Source organism: Diabrotica virgifera, chromosome 3 (genome assembly GCF_917563875.1).
Source record: "Diabrotica virgifera virgifera chromosome 3, PGI_DIABVI_V3a".
Taxonomy (NCBI): Eukaryota; Metazoa; Arthropoda; class Insecta; order Coleoptera; family Chrysomelidae; genus Diabrotica; species Diabrotica virgifera.
Window position 1 is genome coordinate 147,152,009 of NC_065445.1, and position 25,488 is coordinate 147,177,496.

Here is a 25,488-nt window from a genome sequence, read left to right on the forward strand (position 1 = left end):
TGGAAGCGAAACATGTACTCTACCTCAGTGGGAAATAAATAAGCTGCTGGTATTTGAAAGGAAGGTTCTCGGAATTATATTTGGTCCTCAAAGAAATGAAGTGACAGGAGAGTAGAGAATGCTAAATTCGTGATTCCTATTTCCCCAATAGGAAACTTGCACTAAAAAATTGTTTTGCATAAAATTGTTAATTTATGTTTTAAAAAAGCGAGAGCTGGGGTCTGGCGTCATAGGCCACTCGTATCGTTTGCCCGTTCGGTGGGCTATTGCATTTAATGCAGTTTGCCCATAGATAAATAATATAGTTGAAATATCTTGTTTTACTCTGTGACAAAAATGATTTTTTCTGTGACAGGCAAAAAACATTTTATCTCTGTTGACATGTATCAAAAAGTTCTTTTTTATGAAATTACTTTTGTCGTTTCTTGTGTTGAAGAACAAAGAAGAAACAAGTATGTAACTTAAAAATAAACAAAACTTTTAGTAATGAAAGTAAGAGTAACTATAAAGTATTGGTGCTACTATAGTATGCGGTCTACAGTCGGGTTTCTACTATAGCTTGCGGTATACCGAGGGATGCGGTGTAAGTATAAGCTGAGATGATAAAGATATTAACTTGTAAAATTACAATAATGATTCTTCTTATTTATGCGTATTATTAACTTTGTAAAGAAGGATTTTGTTTGCTATGTACACGTTCTATCGGTACGTCTGCTAATTACCATAATCTTTTCTCAGAAGGCTTTGAACACAATAATGAAAGGCTCCAGTAGGTACTAATAAACATAACAATAAAATATAATATTTATTATAATGCAAATTACACCGTAATCTTTTCCAGGATATACGAAATCCTTCCATTAGAGGTAGGTAGATCAAACCCACGGGGTAAACCGTATACTGTAATATAATGGTACCAAACTATTGTTATAAACGGTTTAAACATGCTTATTAGTAACTCTTACTTATTTGCCTTGACACCTCGCATTTCTCCAATAGAATAACTTTCACTACTTTTTATAAAAGTTGCCACCATGAAGACATCAACGGTAGGTAAGTTGTCAGACTTACCCTCGTCCGTCATATTATGCGTTTTAAACTCTTTACAAAGTAGCACTCAACTTTATCAATTTCAGTTTAAAACTAAGCTGATTGGGGAACTACTTATTACAATATATAAGATGAACATAAATAATACCTATGAATTTTCCATTAAAGGCGAATAAAATGTAATATACCCGTGATACCTACCCTAATCGTGTTGTTTCCGACTGCTATAGCCCGCGGTTGACCGTGGCCCGTGACGTCGGACCCATAGAAGAACGTTCAAGAGCCTCCTAAGATATTTGAATTTTATAGCATTTTCAAAGCGTCGTAATTAGCGTACGGGTTAAAAATATTTGTTTTTTTCGCATGCAAGCGTTTTAAGATCATGTTACCTTATGTTTTTTAATATCATTTTAATATTTAAAAATTTATGCAAGTTCCCTATTGGGTACTGAAAACATCGTCAGATATATACAAGCTAACCGGATAAGATGGACAAGTCATGTGGTAAGATCAGAGTGTTAAAGACAGTATTTTTTGAGAGACCAGACGGTAAAAGATCGGTAGGTCGTCTCGGAAAAAGATGGAAAGATGATCTTGAAGCAGATTTATCTAGGATTGGGGTACAACAATGGGAAATAGACGCACGATCGATATTATCCGTCTTGTGGAGGTTACCGACTCTGGCAAATCTGTCTCTGTCCAATGGCGGCTCTAAACAAAGATGTTGAAGCAAGGCCGGTCCAGTCTCTGATATTTCTAAGCCATTAAATCTGGCGCCTACCGGGATCCAGTTTTCCTTCAATCGTATAATTTCCTTCAATACGGAAATATCTTCGGTGAGATACAATATAGGTAAAGCAAATTATGAACTATTAAAGTCTGAGTTTCGACCACCTTGTCTGGTACAAAGGGGATCTAATATAAATATTGCAACAAAAGAATTAACCAAACAAATTAAAAAAGCAATGGATATAGCAATACCAAAAATAAAAGAAAATAGTAAAGTAAAAAACTCAGCCTGGAAGGAAAACCTCACAAGAATGAGAAGCAGAGTTAGATATGCGCGAAAGCGATATCAACGATGTGGTATCTATCTTGAGAGGCAAATCCTTCTAGGTGAGTATAGAAGACTAAAACAAGAATATAAACAAGAAATAAAAATAACAAAAGCTAAAAGTTGGGAAACCTTCGTATCAAGACACTTAGAATTAGATATGTGGGGAATACCATATAAAATAGTTTCTAAAAAAATTAGATGTCCGACAATGCTTTCTACTTTAAAAAAAGAAGATGGAACATTTACAGAAAGTTGGGAAGAATCGGCCGAAACATTACTTAATGTATTATTACCTCCAGATAAATTAGAAGGAGAAACATTAGAACAAAGAAATATAAGAGAAGAAATGATACAAGAATACCAAATAGAAGAAGAAAGAGAAATAGAGGAATTCACAGAAGAAGAAGTATATGAAAGTATGAGAGAAATGAAAAGAAAGAAGGCACCTGGACCGGATAATATTCATGTTGAAATACTTCAAGCATTGTCGGAACAAATAATTCCAGTACTAACATCATTATATAATGAATGTCTTAGACAAAGAAGGTTTCCCAATAATTTTAAACAAGCAGAAGTTATAATAATACATAAAGGGGAAGATAAAGATCCTGCCTTACCGAAATCATATAGACCGGTATGTTTATTGAATACAATGGGAAAATTACAAGAAAAATTACTATGTAAAAAATTAAATCAAATAAGAACAGAAATTGGATTACATCCTGGTCAGTATGGTTTTAGGACAGGTAGATCAACAGAAGATGCAATAAATAAAGTATTTGAAATAGTAAACGAAAGCATAAAAAAGTATGTTTTAATGATCTTTATAGACGTGTCTGGGGCTTTTGACAATCTTTAGTGGCCGTCATTCTTTGAAAGACTTCGAAGAATGAGATGTCCAAAGAATCTGTACGGAAGTCTCAGAAACTACTGTCAAGACCGATATGCAAGCCTAAGCTGTCCAACAGGAAAAAAGACAAAACATATCACAAAAGGATGTCCACAAGGATCAGTTTGTGGACCTATGTTCTGGGATGTAATGCTAGAGGAACTGTTGGAACAATTGACTATAGATCCTGAAGTGCTTGGAAGCATAGCATATGCAGATGATTTGTTGTTGATCATAGATGCAAACTCAAGAAGAGAATTAGAAAATAAATCAAATGAAGTATTATTAAGAGTAAATGATTGGATGAATAAAGTAAAATTAACAATATCAGATTCATAACAACATATAGTTTAATAAAAGGAAATTTAGAAAGAGATCCAATTATAAAAATTAGAGGGAAAACAATAAAAAGAAAAATGGAAACAAGATATTTAGGTATTATAATAGACGAACAAAAATTATTTACAAAACACATGAATTGTGTCTGTGAAAAGGCAACAAAGATCATGCATAGCATTGCTAGTCTAGCACAGAAGGAATATAGAATTTCGTTCCGACAGATGAGAATATACCTAAGTACAATACTTGCATCAATTGTAGGGTACGGTTCAAGTGTATGGGCACATAGATTAATAAATAAAAAAAAATGCAGAAAAATTAAATAGAGCTCAGAGAGGATTTCTTGTAAGAATGACGGGAGCATTTGGAACAACTGCAACACAGGCACTCACAGTTTTAACTGGAGTAATGCCAATGCATTTAGAAACACAAAAAAGAGCATGTAATTATTGGCTAAAAAAAGAAAAATATGAAAAAATAATACAAATAATAGGATTAGATATAAGAAATAAAAGAGAATTAAAAGAAATAATAAATAGAAAAAGACAAAATGAATGGGAAAATTCAACAAAATCTAGACGTTTATACAATTTTATACCAATATTAGAAAACATTCCAAATTATTTTAATCCAAAACAAGGTTTAATACACTTTTTAACAGGACATGGACCGTACCCAACATATTTGGAAAGATTTAACTTAAAAGATGATGCATATTGTGAAAATACTATAGAAAATGAAAAACATAGAGAAATGAGAAGAAGATTAGAAAGAATTGAAATAAGAGATATATTACAAAATGAAGAATATTTTGAAATATTAAACAATCTCACACAAATAATATCTAAAAAACAACAAGAAATCTATAATAATAGAAGAAGACAACCAATAATCCAAACCTGATGAAGTGAGTAAGATAAAGTTAAAATAAATAAAATAAAATATAAATTCAAAAATAGATATTTACAATTATAATAATAATATTTCAATATAAAATAAATAAATAAAAATAATAATTCAATACATAATTCATGAAATTAAAAAAAAAAAAAAACTACCAACTCTCTTCTGAAAATAGAGGGACTGTCTTTATAACTTAGAAGGGAGTTGATAGTACCAAAAATATTTTAAATTGTTTATTTAAATTTGTTTGTTAAACGTAATTAATAGATTATGGCAAATTGTTAATTGTAAAAATAGATTTAATAGTTGAGTAAAAAATGTAAAAATATAAAAAAAATATCTGTAATCCCATCAGGAAAAAACGACCTGGATTAGTCACTAGAGGCCAGGTCATATGTATAAATAATAATAATAATAAAAAAAAATTCCTTCAATCGTACCCTGGATTATCAGTTGCTCGAGGAGCTACTTTTCATTTCTCGTTATGTGTCCCAGGTAGCTAACTTTTCTAACTGATGATCTTTAGCAGCTCCTTATCTGTACCTATTCTCAGAACATTTTCGTTGGTGGTGTGGATTGTACAAGGTATTTAAAAAGATTCTTATATAAAGCCAGAGTTCAAAGGCTTCTAACTTATTCATCAGCAATATAAGTTTCTGCGACTAGATGACTGCTTACGCAAGAGGCCATTGAGAGAAAAAAAAGTTTATGTAATATTTAAAGGTTTTTATTGGCTGTGAGTTTCGCTGGCAGTGCTCTCTCGCGGTTTGAAACTTGTACTTTTCTGGTAAATTTGTTTAAGTTAAATGCACAAAACCGTCACTAACAGCGCTGGCGAAAAGTATTTAATCCCCAGAAAACGACATCTAAGGCTGATATTAATGCTAATGTTATAAAATAAGCTTTTTATTTTGATAAATAGTCCAAGTCATGAAGCTTGAAATAGGACAAAACCTCGCAATTTTTACAGAATGGATCGATTTGCTTGAAAATTTGAGAATAAGTAGTGGATAGTCCCAGGATCAAAATCTATATGATGCCGAAAGGCGCTTTTACCATGGGGGTGGTTGCCACCCCCTATTGGGGGTGGAAATTTTTTATTATATTTTGTCCGCAAAAGTTCGTAAAAACGTTCATTCTAAGCAAAAAATGTTCTATACATTTTTTTGATAAAATTAATAGTTTTCGATTTATTCGCTATCGAAAGTGTTAGTATTATATCGAAAAATCAATGTTTTTAATCAGTTTTCTGCTAATAACTCCAAAAGTTTTCGTTTTATCAAAACAACCTTACTTAACAAAAATGTACTATTTGAAAAAATAAACAAAACCGTGTTTTTTAATTTTCTTTAAGACCAACAGTAATTAAGATATACTTTATTATATATTAGTTCTCCTTTGTCAAATGCTAAATATTGTAGTTTCAAAGTCAAAAGACGGGAAAAATATGCATTTTTCGAGAATAACTTGTTAAAACTAATTTAAAGAATTTAAAAATATCTATCTCTGGAAATAAAAAAGAAGTCTCTAGCTCAAAAATTAAGTGACTTATAATGGAAAGAATGTCAGTCCCTATTTTTTTCAGCGCAAAAGTGGTCTGAAGCAACCCCGTAATCACCATCCTAATTAAAACTAGTCATTGATCTTATTTGGTCTTATTTATTTATAAATTATAAATAGGTTTGAGAAGTTTGACAGACTTAGAATGATTCATTTTAAAAAAAGGGAAGTTAACAGCGATTAACGAATTTTTGTAGTTTGGAAAAAATAGCCTTTTCTTCTGAATAGAAAGATTAGTATCAGAGATGTGAAAAATGTTTAAATATTAAATTGTAGCTAATTTAATTCTCAAGAATTTGGTATCAAAAAAATTTTTCTATAACAAAAATTAAGTGAGCTATTGACAATTAAAACTTGTAATAACATGCAAAAACCACTTTTACCAACCCTTTCAAAGTCACCTCTTTTTGTGACTAAGGAATTTAAAAAGATTTAATATTAATAGGCGTGTAGATATTCTAAAAAGCTACAAAATTCTTTTATACCAAACTTTCTAAGATACAAAATAAAAAAGTTACTGTTAAAAAATCAATATATTTTTTTGAGAGAAAAAAAGGAGAAATCCCATTGTAAGCATAATAATGTAAGTTAGCGGTGTTTTTAGTCATTGGTCTTATTTATTCTTCTTTATTGGTGTATTATTAATAGATTCTAGAAGTTTTACTGGCTTAAAATGATTAGTTTTTAGAAAATTGAAGTTAAAATTGAATAAAGAATTTTTGTAGTTTTGTAAAAATGCCATTTTCTTCAGAATAGAAAGATTAGCATAAAAGATAGGAAAAAATGTTTAAATATGAAATTGTAGGTTAGTTAATTCTTAAGAACTTGGTGTGAAATTTTTTTTTCTACGACAAAAATTGAGTGAATAGTAAATAAGTATACTATAGAAGAAAATTGATTTTTTCCATATAAAACTAACACTTTTGATAGCGAATAAATCGAAAACTATTGGTTTTATCAAAAAAATGTATACAACATTTTTTGCTTAGAATGAATGTTTTTATCAATTTTTGCTGTCAAAATATAATAAAAAATTTCCACCCCCAGATGGGGTGGCAACCACCCCCATAATAAAAGCGCCTTTCGGCATCATATAGATTTTGATCCTTGGACCATCCACTACTTATTCTCAAAGTTTCAAGCAAATCGATCCATTCTGTAAAAATTGCGGGGTGAAAAGCTTCAGTTCCTGGACTAAAAGCCTTGTCGGGCTACCTCCATTCTTGCTCTTACTTCTTGTTTATAATCAAGTTGATTGTTGAACCAACAGTCAAGATATTATTGGTTTAACCATTCAAGATGTTGGTGGTTCACATATATATTGGAAGGGGTAAATTTTTGTTCCTTGATATTTTCATAATTCTGAATATCCACGAGGAAAATAGAATTCCTGTAGCTGGCTGTATACCATAAATCACAAAAAATACAGGATCCTTTGTAAAACGTATATTTAAAAGACCCCAATAAGGGTTACATCACAAAACAAAACGTTTTCGGATTAACAAGTAATCCATCATCAGTGTTAAGCCCTAAAATGATAAGTGTTACCTAATTAATAAAAGACAATGTTGTAAAAGTTGACTAAGGTTAAGAATTGACAGAGGCCATACTTACAATAGCATGCATACGTGAGCCACCAAAAAGTTATGGGTAAAAACCCTTTAGAAGTTGCAAGATCTTAAATGATACTACATACTATGAATAAAATCGATGGATGTTGCAAATATTCATGGATATTAACCAGGGCAACACAGGACTCTAACCCACGTGGATGTGATATGAAAGGGATGAACCTCACATATTGAGAATTGAGTGTCAACTGAACTGAAGGTGAAGGAACTTTAGAAGTATGTCAGAGACAGACTGTCAATGCGACGTTATGAACTGTTTTGTTACTTCAGCCAACGAATTTAAAGTTTATGTTGATGTTGAAAATAAAACATCAAATATCCATATATTGATGTTAGAAATATTCGAACCTAAATGTAAAAAATTCACATATTTCACAATGTTTTACATTTAGGTTCGAATATTTCTAACACCAATATAGGGACATTTGATAATGTTTTATTTTCAACATCATAAATTCGTTGGCTGAAGTAACAAAACAGTTCATAACGTCGCATTGACAGTCTGTCTCTGACATACTTCTAAAGTTCCTTCACCTTTAGTTCAGTTGACACTCCATTCTCAATATGTGAGGTTCATCCCTTTAATATCACATCCACGTGGGTTAGAGTCCTGTGTTGCCCTGGGTAATATCCAGGAATATTTGCTACATCCATCGATTTTATTCGTAATATGTAGTATCATTTAAGATCTTGCAACTTTTAAAGGGTTTTTACCCATAACTTTTTGTATTGCTATTTTAAGTACGGCCTCTGTCAATTCTTAACCTTAGTCAACTTTTACAACATTGTCTTTTATTAATTAAGTTATACTTATCATTTTAGGGCTTAACATTGATGACGGATTATTTGTTAATACGAAAACGTTTTGTTTTGTGATGTAACCCTTATTGGGGTCTTTTAAATATGCCTTTTAGAAAGGATCCTGTATTTTTTTTTCATAATTTTGGTTTTCGCAATCTTCATCCCCATTTTTCGTAACTCTCAGTAACCCTATGTAACAGGATCTGGAGACTATTAGCCCAGTAAATGAACGGGAAATTCGGCGATACCGTGTAATTTTCAGGGGCAACTCCGAATTCCATGAAAATTTGGATTTAGGTTCTACTTACCCTCCACTTCAAAGTTGAAATTGTGCCGTTGGTTGCTTTTACTTGGGGGGTGACAGTCACCCCTTCTCGGGGGTGAAAAAACATACGATCAAGATAAGACCGGAAATGGATAAATTGACTGATTTTAAGCAACTTTTGTTCTATAGAGTTTTTTACGTAAGTCAATACTTTTCGAGTTACTTGCCATTGAAAATGTTGATTTTTTGACAAAAAAAACTACGTTTCAGACGGTTTTTCGCAAATAACTCAAAAAGTAAATATTTTATCGAAAAAAATATCCTTAGCAAAAGTGTAGCTTATAAAAAACCAAAAAAAATGGTGTTTCAGTAAAGTCTATCAATCAAATAAAAACAGAGCTCATGAAAAATACGTTCTTATTCGTCTAATTCCAAATCGAATATTTCAAGGTGAAATTACCGAAAAATTAAGCACTTTTCGGGAAAACCCCATTTAAACTTTTTTAAAGTGTTTATAAAAAGCTTTGTTTTAATTATTAATAAAAGTTTTAGCATTAAAAATAAGCGAGTTACGCTCAAAATAAAGTTGGCCCTCTTTTTTTTGTAGAAAATCATGAAAATCTCGCCGTGTTTAGCTCCCCAAATGAAATTAATCGCTACCGCTTTACAAACAATTTACTTACCTATCTATGTTTTATATGATCTGTCAGTCTCACCGGTTAAAAAGTGTTTATTTTTGAAAGGGTTATAATTGAGAAAGCTTGAATGGGTCACTAATCACGAGTGTATGCAAATTTTGAACGGCCATATCTTAACCAATTTTTGTCTTACGGAGAAACAAAATGAAACTAGCATATTTATAATAGCAAAACCTACATTTTTTTACTCTTAAGATTTTTCTTATCATCACTAATACTTTTTAAGTTATTTTGAAAAAATGAAATTTTTCAAAACCTTCTAGAAATTTTTTTTACTATAAAACCAAATGTTTTTAAAAATAAGCACTTCAAACAAATCAAACTTACAGATCATATAAACAATACACATACAGTTAAAATAGATGGTAGAGCCAAACGATTAATTTCAATTAGGGTGCTAAATAGAGGGAGGTTTTCACGATTTTTTTTACCAAAAAAAGGGGCCAACTTTTTTTTTCAGTGTAACTCGTTTATTTTTGATGCTGTAAACTTTTGTAAAAAACAAATAATAAGCCTTTTTTCGATACTTTAAAAATGTTAATAAGGTTTTCCCGAAAAACGCTTCTTTCTTCGGTGATTTCGCGTTGAATTATTCGATTTGGAATAAGAACGTATATTTCATGAGCTACAACTTTGCTTCTACTCAATTTGTAGACTTTACTGGTACACCATTTTTTTCGTTTTTTTATAGGCACACTTTTGCTAAAAATATTTTTTGAAGTTATACTTCTTTAGGCGCGATTGAGATTGAGTGTGAATTTATATTGATCTGCGCGCATGCGCACACCGACAGTTTGGTATTATTCTTTATACGGGCTCTGATTGGGTGTTGAAATGATCTGTCAATAATTGTTCAATATGGAGGTTATCGGTAAACAAAAATTTTGTATAATATATTAGTTTTTATTGTTGTGAGGACAGAAATAAAATCAAATTATAAAAAATTATCTTCATACCTATTTGGAAAATGTAAAAAAATAATGTACTTACCTAGTACTTGCTATGCTATACCCATAGTAGGCAATGCTATAATTTACATAATCTGATTACGAACAAACTTTCTACAAATTTTCATCTAATGTATCGTTTTCTTACTCTATATATTGTTGTATTTTAATTCGACAAAAATCAAACTAATAAAAATTCATATAAACAAAATGTCAAAAACTTGTTCAGTTTGTGTATATTCCCACATGACGTATACGCGAAGGCGGTGCAGTTTGAAATCGCTTCGACTCTCGTACGGCGGGATACACGGGAAGTAGGTTCAAGCCCAAAGCAAGTTATATCATTTTTTTCAGAAAATACGTATTTAATTAAAATTTTTGGCAACAATTATTGTTCAGAAATCATTTGTGGCATTTTTCAATGTGTTTGTATGTGTTTTATTCTTTTATTTTTTTAATTTTTGGTACTGTTTTAATAAAAATTTTTGGAAAGTAGTAGAGAAACTGTTTAAAAAGTATATTGATTTCGTTGAAATCATATAATAGAAGTATAACTTCTTACGTGCGTACAAAGTATACACATTCTTTTTTCGATAAAATATTTACTTTTTGAGTTATTTGGGAAAAACGGTCTGAAAACGTAGTTTTTTTTGTCGAAAAATCAACATTCTAAATCGCGAATAACTCGAAAAGTATTGACTTACGCAAAAAACTTTATAGAACAAAAGGTGCTTAAAATAAGTCAATTTATCCATTTCCGGCCTTATTTTAAACACGCGTTTTTCACCCCCCGAGAAGGGGTAAATGTCACCCCCCAAGTAAAAGCAACCAACGGCACAAATTCAACTTTAAAGTGGAGGGTAAGTAGAACCTAAGAATGCATAAAACGTAGTACATGCTACTGCTTCAGAAAATAGTAACTACTTTGTAGCATTTTCTTTTACATAATAGTAGGTGCTTTTGTTGAAAAGAACATACTACACAGCAGAAGTACCTACTACTGATCTGAAGTATCTGCTACAAAGCGTAGCGCCAGCCGTTGTTGCATTACACCAATTGTGATGGAACTAGTTTTCTATGTGCTTGTGAATTCACATTTTTACGTACCAAATTATTAGAATTTTACATGAGTGACTCATATGCCGAAGCGACAAAAGAGTTACACGAGGATAAAAAATAAACAATTGTTATTTATTAATCTTCTTGAGATTTATTAAATTTTATTTGATAAAAAGAATAACTATAAAAATTAAGAATCTTCTTCCTAGTTTGTAGATTTTTCTATGACACACATTCATAAATGCTGCCATATTGTAACAAACAAATACCTACGCCGAAGTCGTTCATCCACCAACTTCAGTTAAACTGAAGCCAATACTACTAAACTAGCAAATACTTCAAAAGCGTAGTACATTCTTCTATGTACCTGGTAAATAGTAGCAAATACTATGGAGGACATTAGGTGATTTGTAAGTGTAGTAAAAACTTCAAAAATGTAGTAGATATTTGAAGCATTAGCAGATACTACGTTTGATGTATTCCACCCAATATTACCCCAGAGAAAAGTATCGGTGATAGCACACAGCCCTGTCTGATACCTCGTTGTATTTCAATTGGCCTTAATGCGTTACAATTGGTCTTTATGATTGCTGTCTGATTCCAATAAATACCTTCTATAATTATAAAATCTCTTGTTGACAACGATGTCATTTAATCGTTCCATCATCATCCTTTTGCTGCTTCGGCCTAGGTCGAACGCTTTTTCAAAACCTATTTCAGTATATAGTCCGTCCGCTATAACTTTTCCCATGCGGTACGATTCATTTTCAATCAAATAAGTCAAAACAGAAAGTGAAACGTACGCCGATGTGTGTAGTATATAGTATACAGTATACAAAATGTATACACATCGACGTTCGTTTCAATTTATGTTTTGACTTAATTTGATTGAAAATGAATCGTACCGCATGGGAAAAGTTATAGCGGACGGACTATACATATCTTTTCGTTATATTTGAGGCCTTTTCATTATTATGACCTGAAAAGACTTTCGGACATAAGCCTACACATTCTATAACAGAAATGACCTGTCCTGATCAGATGAATCACCTTTATAGACCCTTTAAGAAATTTATTAGACCGTATGTTCACCGTCGAACAAGGTTCAACTTTCATGGTTTCGGCCTAGGCCTAGAGTAAACTAGGTGTTAAGTATTTGTAAAAATATATTGATAAGCCACTGTTTATGTCACACTACTGTCACAGCGTCACATACAAAGCGTAGCGCCAGCTATAACTGCGTCATTATATTCACTTATTGTCAAACCTTAGAGGGACGCCATGTATTTCAGAAAAAGTAAAATAAATAGTATGAAATCAGTTTAGTTTGTCCATGACAACAATAAAATAGAAACCAAAGTGTCTAGGAGCATTCCTCGTGTAATAGATCCACTACGCATGGTGTAAACGGTTTCAGTTTTCACCTGTTAAGATCCTTTAAACTAAACGAAAACATTTGGCCATTCTGTTACCTCATCAGTTTTTAGTTTAGGATGGTTCCAATCAAATTTTGGATTTACATATACTTAAAATAAGCAAGAAAAACACTATGTACATATATTTAAAATAATATATTTTCTGACTTACTCAGTTATCTTATTGATAAAAGCAATTTTACAAAAATTAATATTTAATTTTTGTACTGTACTTATATTAAACATTTTATGTAAGTACTAGTTAATAATAAAGTATAAATAATTTAAACAATATTAAGAAACAGATCTACATTATACTTTGTCGAACTTTTAATAATTCAGTAACAGACAAAAAACAGTTTTTATTTCAGTACCCGTATACAATAGTAAGAAAAGTTCGACAATAAAATTGTTAGAAAATATAACAGCACCAATATACACTATCAAGATCATCTTTTGCCCACATAATGAAAATATATGACTAGTCGAAAACAAAAGTCAAATATTTGGTCTGCAATTAAACATATCAAAGACAAAGATAATGATAGTGGATAGACTACATAATAATCATGCACACATAACCACAATTGACCGGTTTGAGGTTGTGAGCTCATACTTATATTTGGGATCATTGATCACAAACACAGGGTCACTACAGGGGGAGATTAAACGTAGATGTGATCTAGCAAAAGTTGCCACAGCATAAATGACCAAAATATGGGAGGACTGTCAAATTTTAAGAGCGCTAAAGATGAGGTTGATCAACTGCTTAATATTCCCAATGCTGACCTACGGATGTGAATCTTGGACCCTGAAACAATCGGAAAGAAGAAAGTTAGACGCCACTGAAATGTTCTGTTGGAGACGAATGTTACGAATCCTTGGGGCGACCGTAGGATAAATAATTTAATTTTAAGAGAGCTAAAAGTTAGCCAACGACTCTCCAGTAAAGTCCATCTCCAACAATTAAAATACTTTGGACATGTCATGAGAAACATGATACTATAAATAACAAGATAATATAATGCACATCCTGAAGTCGTGACGTAACTGGAGACCGGCAAGTTCGTAATGGCTCGTAATAATTCGTAATGTCCAATTAGTTTGAATTGTTCGCGGTTGTAAGCTAAGTGTATTTTATATTTTATTTATGTCAGTTATTTTGACAGGAATCTCGACACTAAATGTTTTTCGAATACATTGAAGTTTAATGTTATGTTGCTAATTGAATAATTTCATCACAGAATGCATACAGATCCCATTTAATTTTAACAAGAATTCAAATTCAACTTCCGGTCTCCAGTTACGTCATCATGCGCGAACTCGGACGTATTTTGAGCTACGGGAAGATACTATCTCGTTATTTATAGTATCATGATGAGAGCAAACACAGAAAACAAAAATACTTATTTTACAAGGAAAGGCTTTTACGAAGATCACAAGAAAGATCCCCAACAAGAAGGATCGATCAAATTACAGGAATATGCAGAAGACCTCTACATGAGTTAAAAGAAATTACAGCGAGAATAAAAAAATTAAAATTTATTATACAGTGCTAGTCAAAAGTCCGTACCCCCCTCGTATCTTTTGAACGGTTATACCTATAATAGTGAAATTTGGAGGAAGGAAATAAACGGACGTAAGCTTCTTAAGGAGCGCCTAAAGATACAGTGCGGCTCCCTACTTTGCGCATGCGTCAAAATATTTACAACGTTGTCATGTTGTTTACACATTGACATCGCCGGGAAATTCAAAATGCTAGCTCCTTGCAAGGAATCTTTTATTTTGACAAATGACATAATATTTTTGTAATGTAAATATAAAAATAACCTATAAAAATAAAATTCTATTTTGTTTTACCCTTAGACAAGTTGTCTAAGGTTTTACCTGTACCTGTAAAAGGGTATTAAGAAAATATAAGATCATTGAAAAGAGTAAAACGTTGAATTTAATTATTTTGTCAGTTAAAGAACAACATAACCATCATACAATATGGAAGTGCTATTTTAGGTTTAGAAGTTTTTAAATACTTTTGCATATTATGGGTATATAAAATGACACCATTGCAGAATCTTCAGTCAGACAGTAGTTGAAGTGCTGTATAATCAATCACAAATTGCCTCAAGAATTGTTATAGAAAGAATATTTGGTATTTTATGCAGAAAAGATTCCCCATATTAGTATGTGAAATGAGATGCAAGTTACCTTTTGTTTGAAGAATAATATCAGCTTGTATACTTCTACATAATATTGCAGTTGTTAATAGAGAAAAGATTGAAATACTGGAAAAGGAGGATGCTGTTATTTAATCGAACAAGCTGTGGCAGTACCTACATTTTCAACCAGGAGCAAATCTAGTGTAACTAAATGTTGTGTGTGTGTGTGTTTGTTTTAAAAGATTATTCTCCATTTAACTCAAGCCTAAATGGTTCCCACATAACAATTTCATGTTCTTGGTAGATTCGATATTCAATATTCGATAAATAGACTATTGATTATGTATTTTAGAAAGGAACTACAACGTTAACGGGGTTTTATTGTTTCATATAGTCAATGGACTTTTAAATATGAAAAACCCGCGGAGTGCTACCATTTAAAGGGGTGAGTTTTTGAGAAAGGGGTGAATTAATCCCTAGGCACAGGACGAATTAGGGTGATTTCTATGCACTTTTGGTACAAACACATCTGCAGGAAAATTGTTCCAGGTTAAATTTACTATCGAAACATTACATTTTAAAGTTAAAAATATTTTTTTTTACAAAAATATATTCAAAAGAAAAGCAAGAAAAAAAACTTCAATCCTTACTCTTTAAAATGACATTTAGTAGAAGTCTCTATGATTTATGATTTCCAAAATATGATTTTTCAAAGTTCGCCACTCACAGCGATTTTGGCCCATTTTCCTTGTTACTTCTCAAACATTGTTCTGTAACTTTTTTCTACGTAGCTTTAGGTATATGCAATGTTACATTTAATAGGAAAAAATGTCAATTACCTTTAAAAAGTTTTATACTTTTAATGATTTTTGATATATTTTACGATTATTTTTAAATTTCTCATTATAACTTTTTTTATTGTATATGTAGGTATATAATTGGTAGGTATATTATTGTCTAATAAAAAAGAAAGCTTATTTTATTTACTTTAAAATGGTGTATCGTAAAAAATTCTGGGACTATTTTTAAACAAGATTGGAACCCTATGGAAAACTTTTTTATTATTAACTTTATGAAAAAAAAAAATTATGATATAATATGCAATCATATTTTTCTAATTGAAAAAAATAAAAAAAATTTAAAATTTTTCTCAAATTACGGATACTCTTGGATATCCTACGGATATCGTGTTTAAGAATTGTCCTAGAATTTTTTGCAATACACCATTTTAAAGTAAAGAAAATAAGCTTTTTTATTCCACAATGTATATACTTAAACGTACAAGAAAAAAAGTCATAATGAGAAATTTGAAAAAGCATAACTTCCTTAGAAAGAGCTGTATAAATAAACTTATACAATAGACTATTTTAAAGGTAATTAATTTCTCTTTCTACTATTGTATATACGTAGAAATGCGCACGAAATAGTTACAGAACAATGTTTGCGAAATAATGGGGAAAATTGCCCAAAAATGCTGTGAGCGGCAAACTTAGAAAAATCCTATTTCGGAAACTATAAATCTTAGAGAATTTTACCAAACTTCATTTTAAAGAGGAAGGATGGAAGTTATTTTTCGCTAAAGCAATGCCTATACCTATATCCCTGTGGAAAATAGTTATGGGGCTAAAAACAAAATTGCTTTCTTTCGTGTTTTTTTCTTGCTTTTATTTTGAATATATTATTTTTGTAAAAAAAAATATTTTTGACTTTAAAATGTGATGTTTGGATAGTAAATTTAACCTGGAACAATTTTCCTGTAGATGTGTTTATATCAAAAGTGCATAGAACTCACCCTAATTCGCCCTGTGACTAGGGACTAATTCACCCCTTTCTCAAAAACTCACTCATTTCAATGGTAGCACTCCATCCATGGTTTTTTCTAATTTAGAGACAGATATGAGACAATAAAATCCCGTTAACGTTGTAGTTCCTTTTAGTTCTCTTATTTTGAACATAATCAATAGCCTAAAAGGTTTATTCCAAGAATAAACTTTTACGAATATTCTAAGTAACTACATACATGAATGTGGTATATTTGGTCCGAGAATATTCTTCGAAGTATATGCAAAAAACATGAAATTTAGAATGTTTTGATGATAATTTTCTTGATAATTTTATTTTTATTGGACTGCAGTTTATTAATAAATTTATAAATAAATAGGTATATTATATTGGTGACTGATTTGATTTTAAGTATTTTATTATTAGCAATTTATAAATACATGATATTGGTGTTTGATTTTGAGTATCCTTTAAAATTTATTTTATATCTCATTCTGTTAAAAGGCCTTCCACAACTAGAAAAAATGTATGAACAAGGAAGTTATTTTAAAGGACAAAAATAATAATAGAAAAATTAGCTTTATGGTGTTTTTTTTTATTAATTTTTTGACAGTATGTTTAAATAAACAAATGCTGATGACATGAAAATGAAAGTGTAATACATACTTTTGGCTCAAAACTTTATAGATTATGGGACTTATGTCCCCGTTAAACCTCGGTTAGCTAATCGGGACAGAAAAGTACCTCTTTGGGCCTCTTGCGTTGTAATATCATGTATAATCATAATATCATCATCACTGGCTCCGCAACCCATGGTGGGTCTTGACCTGTTCCAGAATCAGCTTCCTATCCCTCACCTTGGTTTTCCAATTTCGCACTCCTAATCATAATAATAAGTACAATTGTGTTTATGTCTATGCTATGCATACATTTCTGTCCTGATTAAACCCCGGTTAATGTCCATAAAGTACCGGCCCTATATCTAAATAATAAAGGATTAAAATTCCAAAAACCTTTGTTTTATTGTATTAACCTGTTTATATTGTTAATGCCATACGTATATTATGTTATATCTGTTGAATTGAACTGTACTTTTTAATCCAGAATTTTAACAAATCCTAAGCTTTTCCACAATTTCACAAGCATATTTGTGCATTCAAATTAATTGAAATTACATCTTATATATCTATACCTACTAAAAATATTTATTTCCACACAAAAATGTCTAAATTAATAATTATAAAGAATGTCTATGTGATTCTTGTAATTAACAGTTTAAAATTATTTACAAATTATATTTATAGCTTCAATAAATGTCCTTGTTTCATATTGATTTGGGTCAAACCATGCATAATCTGTATCTGAGAATAAACTTTTATTTAGGAATCCTTTTTAATGAATAAAACAGGACATACATAACCAACTTAGATCCAAATATCCAAAATATAAAAATAAATCGAATATCCAATAATCCGATCAAAGATGTGACAGTGACAAATACAAAATACAATTGAAGTTAAGTTAGACGCGTTTCTTGTTTCTCAACGTAATTAAATTATCTTCAAACGTTGTTTGTCCTTCAAACTATCTCGGAAACGGCAACGTTGGAGTTGAGGACACGCACGCGCAAATTAGGGAGCCGCACTGTATCTTTAGCCGCTCCTAGCTTCTTAACTGGTCATGACAGGTGACGTAATAGTGACAGATGACTTTACAGCGCCACTGTGACAGATAATTTTAAATTGGATCTTATGGCAAGTGATACCTCGTTTGAAAGGTATTGAAAATACCTATTCAGTCATAGTGAGTTTAAGCTAATTTTGATGAATAAATGAAATAAATATAAAATTGTAGTTTCGCATTTAATTAATAAAAATTCAAAATTCCGTCTATGATTACTTGTCAAAAAGGTTGACGTTGACGTAAAAACTACTAGAGAATTGAAAAACGTCAACTTTTTTGACAAAAAAACCATAGGCGGATATTTGAATTTTTATTAATTAAATGCGAAACTACAATATAATATTTATTTAATTTATTTACCAAAATCAAAATCAACTTAAACCCAAAAAGATTAGTATGACTGAATAGGTATTTTGAATACCCTTCAAACGAGTGATCACTTGCCATAAGGTCCCATTTAAAATTATCGACCACAGAGGCTCTGTAACGTCATCTGTCACTATTACGTCACCTGTCATGACTAGTCAAGAAGCTTACTTCCGTTTATTTCCTCCCTCCAAATTTCACTATTATAGGTATAACCGTTCAAAAGATACGAGGAGGGGTACGGACTTTTGACTAGCACTGTAGTATACTTCAGCTTTCTGACGTGTACCTTTAGAACTAAAAAAAGTAGTTTCATGTTACTATTTTCAGATATTTTCCTATTTACATTATAAATTGCATATACACTACTTAAGAAAACGCCACATATGGTACATGGGCTGAAATTTCCCCACGTTTTTCTAGACTATAAAATTAAAACTATTTAAGTTTTTATTAAATATAAGAGGCAATAACTTATTTAAGGCCCTTAGAACACGGGGGTGTAAGTGATAAATTTTGAGAAAACTTTGTTCAAAGTTCTAGACAAATTTAAAAATCTAGGTAGGCACTACCTAGTATGTTTTCAATGACATGTCATTTTTGATCATTTTATTGTTAGTTTATGTAGAAAGTTTTAGGCCACTATGTTTTGTATGTGTTTGAGAGTCCATTTTTGTATTTAATCCAATTTCCTAAAAAATATCACTTACACTCGTTGTGTTCTAGGGGCCTCATTTATGGTTGGTACAGTATAAATGCCGTTACACGTCATTATCTACGTCCGAGATCTAAGTTCACATTGTTGCCAAATTACAAAAAAGTTCCTGACTTCATTTTAAATCAAGTGTTTCACATAATTATTGCAGAAGTGGATTATACAACAAAACAAATCAATATTCAATGTAAATAAATAAAAACATTAGAAATACAAAAACAATAATTAAGTAATAACCTTACGTTAACGTAAATAATAAAAACAATAAATATAACAAAAATAATAAATATAATAAAACAACAAATATTTATAGTAAATAATAAAAACAAATATAAAGTGTCAACAACACAGCTGTCAAATAAGTGTTACCAATTAATGCCAAAATGTCACTTTCTTTTGATCACTAAATCCATTTATACAAATTAAATTAAACAAATTATGGTATATTTCTTTAAGTTAACATTAATAGAAATCTTTAAATATTATTTCTACGTCTATACATAATATAATACGGTATCCCGAATAAAGTACGTGCCTCCTAGTGGCGGGATACGGGCAACAATACATTGGCTTATAGGGCAGTCCTTACAGTAGGGATCCTGGCCTATACAGAAAAATGCAGGCGGGTGTGGGGTAATACTGCACTTTGGTTGCATTGGTGGTGTATTGGCTAAACGTGCAGGGCAGGGTATGGTGCTGATAGAAAAGGCATTCAGGCATCAAATATCCAAAAAATCTTTTCAGGCCATAATAATGAAAAGACCTTCTCCAAACGCAATAAAAACTTATACTGAAATGATGGCATCTCCTGAGGTAAAATGTTGCGGAACTAAAATGAGCCTCCGTTCGGATCTCCGGGTGAGGGCTATCTCAGGGGGAACACCATTACAGGTTAGAAAAATCAGGATAGGGTCTTGGAATCTTGGTAGTCTTACAGGTAAGAGTCTGGAGTTAGTGGATGCGCTCAAACGAAAAAGAGTTCAAATTGCTTGTATTCAAGAAACTAGGTGGAAAGGACAAAGGGCGAAAGAACTAGGCGATGGATATCAATTGTGGTATGTAGGGAGTAGTAACGCTAGAAATGGAGTTGGTATAATTGCTGATAGTGAAATTTGTAATTGATAAAGAGGTATTGAATGTTGTGTGTGTATGCTCCTCAAACAGGTCTGGGTGAGATTGAAAGAAGAGCTTTCTATGACCAATTAGGAGACGTACTGAGTGATATTCCAGCATAGGAGAAAGTTATAAATGGAGGTGATTTCAATGCACATGTGGGCCAAGCCAAGACAGGATATCAAACAATACATGGAGGATTAGGCTGTGGAACTAGAAATGAAGCTGGAGATTGGAGATGACATGCTAGAATTAGCAACAGCATTGGATATGGCGATTGTTAACACATTCTTTAAAAAGAGAGAAACTCAACTTATTACCTACAAAAGTGGACAACATCAATCCCAAATAGACTACTTCATGATAAGGAAAGAAGACATACGTGAATGCAAGGACTGCAAGGTAATAGTTAGTGAGACAGTAAGCCAACAACATAAGCTGCTTGTTCTGGACATAGAAGTAAAAAACGAAACTAAACAAAAATATCGGAGAGGACCACAAAAAATCAAGTGGTGGATGCTAAAAGATGAGAAGGAAGGTCTACTCAGGGAAAGAATAGTAGAAAAAATATGTTGGAACATGAAAATAAGCCCTAACAAAATTTGGAGAAAAATGGCCAATATTATTAGAGAGACGGCTATTGAAATACTTGGGAAAACGCCAGGAAAGAAGTTTGAGGATAAAGAGACTTGGTGGTGGTCAAATGAAGTACAAGGAAAAATAAAAGAGAAGGGAAAATTATATAAAAAGTGGCAAGAAACCAGATCGGATATAGATCTTCAAAACTATATGGTCGCCAAAAAGGAAGCGAAAGTAGCAGTAGCAAAAGCTAAAGCAGAAGCGTATTCAAACCTATACGATCAACTTGATACCAGGGAAGACGAAGCAAAGAAATATAAAATAGCCAAACAGAGAGCAAAGAAAGCAAGAGATTTTAATCAGATTAGATGTATCCGAGATGAAAATAATAAAATACTAATTCACGAAAAGGATGTCAAAAAGAGACGGAGAAATTATTTTGACAGTTTATTAAATGAAGAATTTGACAGACAGCCTGTCGAGTTAACGGAGACAGTAACAGCAATGGTTACCAGAATAACAAACGAGGAAGTGGCTCAAGCTCTTCAAAAAATAAAGAAAGGAAAAGCAGTAGGACCAGATGATATTCCTGGGGAAGTATGGAGAGCATTGGGAGAGACAGGAATAAGTTGGCTAGCAGGTCTATTTAACAGAATTATGGAAGTTAGACAAATGCCAGACGAATGGAGAAGCAGTATATTAGTACCTGTCTACAAAACAAGGGAAACATACAACAATGCACAAACTACAGGGCTATAAAACTACTTAGCTACACCATGAAAATATGGGAGACCAACGCTCATATGGTATTCATTGATCTTGAGAAAGCATATGATAGAGTTCCTCGAGAGATTCTGTGGTGGGCTCTCAATAAGAAAGGAGTCCCTGGCGAATATGTAAAGATTGTGAGAGATATGTATGAGGGAGTAACGACTAGTGTTAGGACAGGTTTGGGAGAAACTGATAAATTTCAGGTGAAAGTAGGATTGCACCAAGGCTCGGTGCTTAGTCCTTATTTATTCTCATTAGTTTTGGACCAGATAACAGCGAAACTACAGGGTAGTATTCCATGGTGCCTAGTGTATGCTGATGATGTAGTGTTAACAGGAAATAGTGAAAGAGACTTAGAACAAAACTGGAACAGTGGAGACAAGCTCTGGAGGAAAAAGGTTTAAAACTTAGTAGGACAAAAACAGAGTATTTGGAATGTTCATTTAAAGATGGAGTTACTACAAATAAAATGGTATCTTTGGATGGTGAAATGATTGTGAAAAGCAATAGTTTTAAGTACCTAGGATCGGTATTACAGAGTAATGGAGAAATAGATGGAGATGCATGCAGTAGAATTAGGGCTGGATGAATGAAGTGGAAAGAAGCGAATGGTGTGTTCTGTGACAGAAAAATTCCAATGAAGCTGAAGGGAAAATTCTATAAAACAGTCATAAGACCGGCTATGATGCACGGAACTAAATGTTGGGCAGTGAAGAAGAAAGAGGAACAACGAATGCATGTGGCGGAAATGAGAATGCTTAGATGGATGAGTGGAGTGGCAAAGAAGGATAAAATTAGAAACGAGTATATTAGGGGAAGTCTAGGTGTGGCACCAATTGATGCCAAAATGAGAGAGCATAGGTTAAGATGGTTTGGTCATGTTCAACGTCGAGACGTTAATCACCCAATACGAAGAATAGCTGAAGTGCAGATTCCTGGAAGGAGTAGGAGAGGAAGACCAAAGAAGACCTGGGGGGAGACGATAAGGCAGGACATGTTGGTAAAGGGGATTAACATTGATATGACCCAAGATAGAATTGTGTGGAGAAACGCATAGGGATAAGGCAAAGAGAATGATGATGTATAGATAATATAATAAAATATGTCTATACTAAAATCACAATAAACATGCACTAGAAGTAAACAGACAAGAGAAATAACGTTACAAGGAGCACTCCCAAATCCTGATCTACAATGTATATACATTGTAAATCCCAAATAATGATTTACAAAGTTTATACATTGTACATACTAATTCGAGAGTTCTCCTCGTAACATTCAACGTGTCTTGGTTTATTTATTGCTAGTGCATCTTTATTTTGACATTAGTATAGTGGCTGTAATTATTGTGTACTAGGCTAAACGAATCTAAAAACGAACAGACCTACGATTGAATTTTGTGTTGACGCGGATGACCTGCAACGGTATTTATACTATACGAACCATATATTATTAGGGTGTTCTCAGACGAAGACATTTAAACAAAGAAAATTTTAAAATCTAGTACCTTTTAGGTGTATATAATAAAAACTCCTAAACCTATAATACTATTATTGCTCTTAATTCTATTAGGTTAGATTCGTTTTAATTTTTCTTAGCTGATTTACCAGCTTAACTCTTCAGGAAGGCCTCCGGGATAATCCCCTGTCAAACATGCGGTGCAGTGTCCCGTTTTCCTGTGCGGCACATAGATTTCTTTTTGAACTGCCTTTACCAATCCATCTACGCTAAGATATTCGATGCTGTCTGCACCTAAAGAAATAAAATAAGAGTTTTAAAATTTTTTATTTGGTTTCACGCTATACTCAGTGCAGAGTACAAAATGATGGCGGTTTAGACGAGTAAACTGCTGATGCTTTAGTGGAATAGATTCCTAGCATCACATCCGATGGCATGAATATGCCTCAGGTTCACAGTTTAATTTAATCGTTATCGACACACACCTCATCTTTGAGTAGAATATTCATCGACGTTGCGTTAGTAGAATATTTCAATAAGTTTACCAACCAGTCGGTGCGTTATGATTCCATTCAGTCTTCTTACAAAGCCTCTTTGATAACGGGTAAACCTAGAAACACGTGTGAGAGGATGGTCTTCTTTGAGTACCGTGCCCGTAAGAGAGTCGAATTGAATCAAAACGAAACCGTCTATTTTTATTAAAATAAGAGTATTTATCTAGTATTGTTCTAAAATTTTTTCTTTATCGCTTCTCAGTTTCTATAATAGTTAGTGGTTTATTACCAGGAATTATTTAAGATAAGTAATAGATTCGACCGTTACTTGATGGAAGTTTATTTTACCTAACAATAATAGTCCAGAGAAATAAGGATTTTCTCGGGACACTCAAAGATCCAGGTAGCTGACTACTTTTTTAGTTATTGTAGATCTATAGGAAGAAAACCTACCTGTTTCCTGCCTAGAGTTCGCGTCCGTGTTTAATTATTAACAATTTAGTGCAAAAATCGCGACTTTTTCGATTTTTTGCACTCCATTCAAAAGCTAAATAGTTGACATAAAATTACAAAAATCAGTTTTTTAGAACATTGAAAAACCTTCAAAATGCCGAATTTTGAAAGTTAAAAAGTTAATTTGTTGCTACGCAAACTGTAAAATAAGTAAAAATCATTATTTGTTAATACCTTTTACTAAAACTATGTACCTTAGAACTTGGTGTTTCAACCAAAGTTGGGTATTGGCGGACTTAACAAACCTTCAAAATTTGAGACCGATCCAATAATTAGTTTAAGAGTTATTCTATTTGTTTATCCCAGAGACCTTTATTTTGCAATATAATAAGAGAAAATAATGAAGATAGGGCAATTCTGAGTATGCCAAATGAAAGTAGAAGAGTGATGGGATCAAAATGTATTAAAAAAAGATAAAAAAATAAGTAATATAGTCAAAAATCCTAATGCCAAATTTTTGAAATTTTGTAGTTTATAAACATTTAGAATAACTTTAAAAATGTTGTCCGTAGAAACAATCTTTTTATATTTTCGAAAAGATAATATTTTAACACGCATTTTCAAATAAAAAAATTTAGTCTGGGTTTATTTGGGACAAAGTTAGCCATATGTTTTTTTTTAATTCACAGCTAATTTGTTTATAATAATTAAGGAATCTCATTAATACCATTTTAAAGAATGGGATTTGTATTTTTTCTTAAATAATTTGCACAAACATTGTACCTTCACAGCACCCCCTACGATTTTTCAAAAATGTAGTTCAAACTATTACTAGGGGGAACCTACAAATCAACTGAGTTAAAATACCGAAAGAGCAATTTCAAACGAATATAATTTTCAACCAGACCAGACCACTTAACTAACTCTGGTTTTTTTTTTGTAGCATTTAATTTTACTTTTACCGTGACCTGAAGATGCTGTGAATATTGTAGACAGCGAAACCGGTCGTCAGTTGTAAAATAAATTGTTTGTGAGAACGTCTCTCTTTTCTTTACTACAATAGTATGGACTCACACATGCAACCCATCCATTATTTGAATATAATTTTAATCTCTGGATCAACTCAATGGATTTTGATCTTTCTTTTTTTAATTTGTATGTAATTTCTACGTACATTACAAATATGCAATTTTTTCATAAATTTATTAATTAATAAACAGTCTAATTTGTTTAAACAATTCTTGAAAAAATATTTTTTTTTACAAAAATCTATTTTTTAAACATAGTATCATTAATGATCATAG

At 31.9% G+C, this 25,488-nt stretch overlaps 1 protein-coding gene across 1 annotated transcript in view; it reads right to left on the bottom strand.

The window, feature by feature from the left end:
- Nucleotides 1–12,755: 12,755 nt before the first annotated feature.
- LOC114334079 (amidophosphoribosyltransferase-like) overlaps nucleotides 12,756–25,488 on the bottom strand; it is a 75,208-nt gene continuing 62,475 nt past the window's right edge. The window contains exon 10 of the mRNA XM_028284094.2: nucleotides 12,756–23,531. Coding sequence (XP_028139895.1) covers nucleotides 23,383–23,531 — 149 coding nt within the window. The 3' untranslated portion in view covers nucleotides 12,756–23,382. The remainder of the gene's footprint in view (nucleotides 23,532–25,488) is intronic.